At 35.2% G+C, this 6,310-nt stretch overlaps 1 protein-coding gene across 2 annotated transcripts in view; it reads right to left on the bottom strand.

The window, feature by feature from the left end:
- Positions 1-614: 614 nt before the first annotated feature.
- Positions 615-6,310, bottom strand: part of BRMS1L (BRMS1 like transcriptional repressor) — a 30,387-nt gene continuing 24,691 nt past the window's right edge. Inside the window, exons 7-10 of one of the 2 annotated variants that reach the window (XM_045848690.1) lie at positions 5,859-5,923; positions 4,147-4,186; positions 3,632-3,779; positions 615-2,202 (exon numbers count right to left, since the gene is read on the bottom strand). In XM_045848690.1, coding sequence (XP_045704646.1) covers positions 2,085-2,202; positions 3,632-3,779; positions 4,147-4,186; positions 5,859-5,923 — 371 coding nt within the window. In that variant the 3' untranslated portion in view covers positions 615-2,084. The remainder of the gene's footprint in view (positions 2,203-3,631; positions 3,780-4,146; positions 4,187-5,858; positions 5,924-6,310) is intronic. The other variant, XM_045848691.1, reaches the window with a different exon arrangement.

The raw sequence follows: 6,310 nt of genomic DNA, 5'->3' as shown, positions 1-6,310 counted from the left end.
CCCTCTCAGGTGTGCATCATTACTTTCCTCTCCTAAACACTAAGGGTCCCCATGAGAATTGCAACCAGGGGAGCAATGGGCAGTGGCAGCTTATCCCAGGCCAACCCCTGAGCCTGTCTCCCAGGCCCCTTTTTCTCTGACTTTTTAGTGAGCTAACAGCAGGCCTAGCGTGGCTCACTGCTTTCCTAAAATGTTTCTAGAGCGCCAAAGCAGAGCATCACCTACACTCTCTCCTATTGCTGCTTCTACCCTAAGTCTTTCCTTTGTTTCAATGTCCCCAGCTTTAATAAATGTACTCTCAAAAGAAACACATAAATAATAAAATAAATGAGTGAGTGAATAAATGAATAAGATAAAAATTTTCTATTTAGAATTTCAGAACTTATACAGTACATTTTTACTAAAATACAACATATATGCATATTTTAAAATTAAGTATAAATTAACTGTCTAACTAGCTAAATATACCCTAATAGAGGTTGAATTAAGGGAGCAAAAACATTTGTTCAACACTCCATACCTATGCTTGTAAAATGGCCAAAATCCTTAGAAGTAGATAGATTGATTATAAATAATAAACAAATGTATGCAGAAGTAATTCAAGACACTACAAATTACACTCAAACACATCTTTTTATTATATACTAAATTTAAAAATACAAATCTTATTAAAAATGCTTATGAAACATTGTATACATAAGTACTGTCAAATACTATCAGATTATGACATATGTACATTTGCTAAGGTTTATTAGAAACAGAACGGAACACAGTACATAACTTTGCTGATAATGAATTTCAGAAGTCAAATATTTTAACATTTGGCAACAGTGAAGTAGTGATCTGCACAGGAAGATGCCTGAAGAGGTAAAATAGTGAAAACAAACGGAACAATACAGATGTCCTGCCCTAAGGGTTAATAAGTAGATCTCTTTCTCATCCTCTTAAGTCTCATTATAACAGAAAGTAAAGTGCACAAGACCACCAGGAATACATCATTTGGTTGTACCCTAACACATACTGCAGCCAACTGTGCTGCCATATTGAGGGCTTCAATTCTTTATACCGTTCCTGAGGCTTAAGGAGCTAATTTTGAATGTGGCTAAGGGAAGAGGCCAAAACTTTCTAAATTGCACCAAGTGCCCTTAAAGTGTAGAATTTAGTAGAAGTATAGATAAAATTTCTAACTTGAGAATAAATTTAAGGAAATTATCCTTGTCTATTTTGCCCTAATAATAAAATTAGGATAAGAACCTACTTTTACCTCTGGAAAATGCTTTGTAAAACTCTGTTTCAAAGACCAGAATATACAGCAAGCACCACAATACTGTCAGTTACTGTCCACCACTTACACTGCAGCAGAAACAGCTGCCCTCTAAAGGCTCACGGGAAATACACATCAAAGCATATTATTACTTGACACGAATTTTACTAAATAACATTAAGTATACATAATTTGTAAAAATAGGTCACCACCATACAATGAAGGAAGAGGAGAAAGAAAGCTGCTAGTCTACAAAAGTGCTCCTTTTAACTGTCAAACCCAATAGCTTAATTTTGGGTAAAACAAGATTGTAAAGTAAGGCCATCAGTTCTAAATAAGCTGATAATGCCATATATACATACATATATATGATTAAATTTCAATTCTGATTAAACACTAATGTACTAGTACAAACCATTTATAGGAAATGTATCATGAGGCTTATTTACAAAAACATAATGAATGACAATGATATGGAAAATTTTTTAAAATTGCAGATAAAAGTAGCCATTTAGCAACATACTTCACTAAACACAGATTTGCATAAAAACCAAGAAAACAGTTTAGTAAGAAACCCCTCCATATACACCTATTGGTCATTTCACCTAAAAGACAAATAAATGTAATGATCACAATTAAACTTTTTTACTGTCTCTTTTAATAACATATCAATATAAGGTCCACTTCGAGTACTACCCACAAATACACAGTCTCTCATGATTCAGCGAAAATATTAGCCATCGAATATAATTTTTACTCCCATGGCACATCACACGTGGTAACACTAATAAGGTAGATTTAGGTAACACTTAAATCATGATTACGAATGCTTAATTGAGTATTTTCCTTTCTGTAGCTGTGAAATGTAAAGCTTAGATTTGCTTCCATCAGGCCTCTTAAACCAAACTTCATCATGGTTAATTGTTGTAATTATGGCACTAAAAGAATTAAAAAAAAAGAATCAATGAATTACAATATGCCTCCTCTACTCATTCCAGAGTATTAGCTATAAAATCGAGATAGGTGGGCTACAAGCGTAGATTCAGGTATGCAATTGCCTTTTCCCAGAACGCTGACAATCGGCTGGCTATATTGTCACAAATATCACATTCAGCACACCTAATAGATCATTTTCTTTCTTTCTTTTTAGTAGCATTAGGAATATTTACTATGAGAAGTGTTAAAAACACAATGTTCCTACTCCACCCCTGCTCTACTATTCCCTCACCGAAAAACCCCAGAGTGGAACGAAAGCCACTGCTCACACTGGATCCCACCTCCAGCTCACAGCAGTCTGGGCTCAAAAACCTTTCCAACACCAACCCCTGCTTCCCAGTGTCGGGCCTCTGTGGCACTTGTACAGATTTTCTTGGACACTGTTAATCTCTATATAGAAATCTTTTTAAAAAATGGACTTTGGTTAAGTCATCTCCTATGCTTTTTTAATCTCTTTTTAAACCACATTTATGCTAAGTAGTAGTAAAATATTTCAAAGGCAATATCATAAAGCCAAGAATCCAGGGGTATTATAAATAACATAGTAATTAGCCCAATCAGCTTCTATGAGAAAAGTTACCATACACCATGCTCCTGGTATCCTAAAACTTTAAAGATGAAATTACAATCTGATTAAAACCACTATATTTAGAAAATAAATATCCTATACTAAACGTAGTTTACTTATCACTGAAACCTAGACTTTCTTAATGTAAATGGTTACCACTCTGAGAATTATATCTTTAATAACTGCAGTAACTAAAGCAGCAATTAGCATTAATATTTTTTAAAGGTCACAACCAGATGAAACACAGAAGGCTATATAACTAATTATATAAACTTCATTTAAGCCTAGACAGATCAAGCCTTTTAACGAACTATTTTCAGTTTTCAAATTATACTCTAATTACTAGTACTCTTAAAAGTTTTCATGAGTTTTCCATTCCTTTCCTACTCTAATTGATCTATATTCTTCTTATCTAAAATACTGTCACACACCAAAAAATAAACTGAAGGACTGATAGGTCCACACATAATGGAAGCACACTCTCAAATTCCCAATACTCCAATTTGAAGAAATAGTATTAGGATCATAATAAGATATCTACCAAAAAAATTAATGAATAGGATCTCTTACCTAGCTAAATAATTCTAAGATTCCCACTGTACTAATGCTTGTGTTCATGAACTTAATACGTAACTCTGGTATATAAATATTAACACTGGTGGACACACATGCTAACCAAATCATGTGTCAAGAGAAAACAAGGATCCACAGTCAACTAATGATATATCATGAGTACACAGTGGAGGCGGCAAATATTTACTGACAACAATGTTGTAAACACTGAAATGATAAAGGCCTTTTACCTTGTAGGACATTCATCTTTTTTGTCAATACATATTGTTTGTCCACGTATATACCATTCGCCATCATAATATAATCTTCCCTCTTCAGATCTAGCACTGTGCATATGTTTTTCCAGTTTCACAGGTGCTAAAGGGATCAGTTCAAAAACTGTTATATTAATAAGACATTGTCAGACAAAGGTGCAGAACACAAAGAATTAACACTAATCCATGCATATATGTGAAAAAACACTGAAAATGTTTTTTATGTAACAAACCTAAATCTAATAGAAATAAGAAATTTCAATTTCTTACATTTTCTATATAATTCACTAAGTTTTAAATGTAAGTACTAAATAATGCTAAATAACATACACTAAACCATCAATTAACTAGACAAGTGCCAGAAGGGGAAGAGGACCATTATCAATTACTAAGGCCAGCTTTAAGCAAGGGAAGCTCTTTAGTATGTAGATGACTTAACCCTGTTCAACAAGGCTCCATAAAGATTTCTGAACTCAGACTCAGTGACTCACGTTCTGTTTTCACTCTGTGTGGACCCAGTGTAGCCATTGCCTTAATAAAAAGAAAGAGAAAAGAAAGACATCACTGTCTTGAGTTCACAGATAAAGTATATTTTGGTTGTTAATATCTAAGACCATAAAGAATATATGAGGGGGACCCAAAAAAAAAAAACCCCAAACAACGGAATTACCTTCTGGAGGGCGGGCCTCTCACAGTACAGGCTTCCCCACTAGGTGAGTGTTCTAGGAACCCCTCTGTGTCAGTGCACCAGCTGGCCTTGTTGTGATGGGCTGTGAGCAGCTTCAGGGAATTTTTTTTTAACTCTTCCAACACATTTGCCCGTTTCGTGATGGGTGATTTATGGGCACAGACATTCATGCTGCACTGAGTGTTCAGTAGTTTTGTCCCACCCTCCCTATTCAACTGATCTCGCCCTGAGTGACTTTATTTTGTTTCCCCGGGTCAAGAAAAGCCCTCAAAAGGAAACGTTTTGCCAATGTGGAAGAGGTGAAACAAAAAATGGCAGAACTAAAAGGTATCAAAATCGACAAGTTCAAAAACTGTTTTGAGCAGTGGAAAAAAAACATCTGGATAGGCACATTGCATCAAATGGGATAGTACTTTGAAGGTAACTGAAGTTTACCTTCAGTAGAGAAGTTTACCTTCATGTGAGAATAAATACACAATTTTTCATCACTAAATTAAGGGGTTTTTTGGGTCCACCCTCCATATGTCTATATAAAGAATAATGATTTCCCTGGGACATATTATTAACACATGAAATAATCTCTAATTCTCAACCTAAAAGTTTCTAAAAATGAAAAAACTGTTAAGGAAAACAAGTCTCCACTTTCAAACAAGCACAGGAAATCCTTTAATTCTTAAATCTTTGATGACAAAATGCAAGACATAACAAAGGCTCAAATTCTCATTTTAATTCATTCAACAAATATATATTGAGTGCCTTCTGTGAGCCAGGACGAGGGTAAAAACCAGCCACGGAATTTTTTTTTAATTTATTGATTTTAGAGAGAGCAAGGGGGGGTGGACACACTGATTTGCTGTATCACTTATTTACACATTCATTGGTGGATTCTTGTATGTGCCCTGACCAGGGATAAAACCCACAACCTTGGTTTATCAGGACGATGCTCTAAACAACGGAGCTACCCGGCCAGGGCCTTTAATATTATTTTCGGGAAACCTAAATAAATGCTTTCTGTACTTCTGCATAAATTATTAATTATACTATAACAAGAAAAAAAACAAACTGTTAACATGTCTCTCTTCATATACCCCTTCCATTCATTGTTATCAGTGTTAGCATTAATTGCCTTGGAGAGACTGTTGCAAAGTAAAACAGTAAAAAAGACAGTAAAAAAAATTTAGGCCCAGCCAGTGTGGCTTAGCTGTTTGGGCATCAGCCCCAAGCCGAAAGGTTGCCAGGTCGATTCCCAGTCAGGGCACATGCCTGGGTTGCAGGTCTGGCCCCTGGCCAGGGCACGTTCAAGCAACCAATATTTCTCTCTCACATTGGTGTTTCTCTCCCTTTTTTTCTCCCTTCCTTCCCCTCTCTCTAAAATCAAAAATAAAAATTTTTTTAAAATTAAAACAGCAAAGCCTATTTATAATAAACACATTTTAATATACCAGTGAAAAACCATTGAAACTTAAGAAGTAAACCATAAAAATATACTTGCATTCCATTACTCTTTAATCATACCTTCCTAATTGTTGTCCAGTCTTCAAGAATATCAAGATCTTGTAGCATATAAACTATATATGGACGTTGAAAAGTCAAGGTCATTTAGCTGTGAGCATTTCACACTTTGAATTATACTTCCAAACTGCGGCTTTCCAAAGAATGTAACAAAGGTTTCTGGACATAATCCCTTGGCATGCTGACTTCTGACTTAAAATTACTCTTCACAAATCTCAGATGTTATTAACCATACTCTTAATTCTACAAGGTATGGCAAAAGTAGGTTTACAGTGGTGAGTACATGAAACATAGTTCACTCTTGTATTGTTTATGATTATTATTTATTAATCATTGCATTATGTTCCACACAAACACCAATATGAACAACTAATTCTGCTCCACCCTGTGTATCACTGCCAGACACACCACCAACCTCACCACTTTTGAGGTGGGAGAAGGCAGGGGTAAGGGGA

This window comes from Phyllostomus hastatus, unplaced genomic scaffold (genome assembly GCF_019186645.2).
Source record: "Phyllostomus hastatus isolate PE091 unplaced genomic scaffold, TTU_PhHast_1.1 phas_contig_62, whole genome shotgun sequence".
In the NCBI taxonomy this organism is placed as follows: Eukaryota; Metazoa; Chordata; class Mammalia; order Chiroptera; family Phyllostomidae; genus Phyllostomus; species Phyllostomus hastatus.
This window is presented reverse-complemented; position numbering and strand designations above follow the sequence as displayed.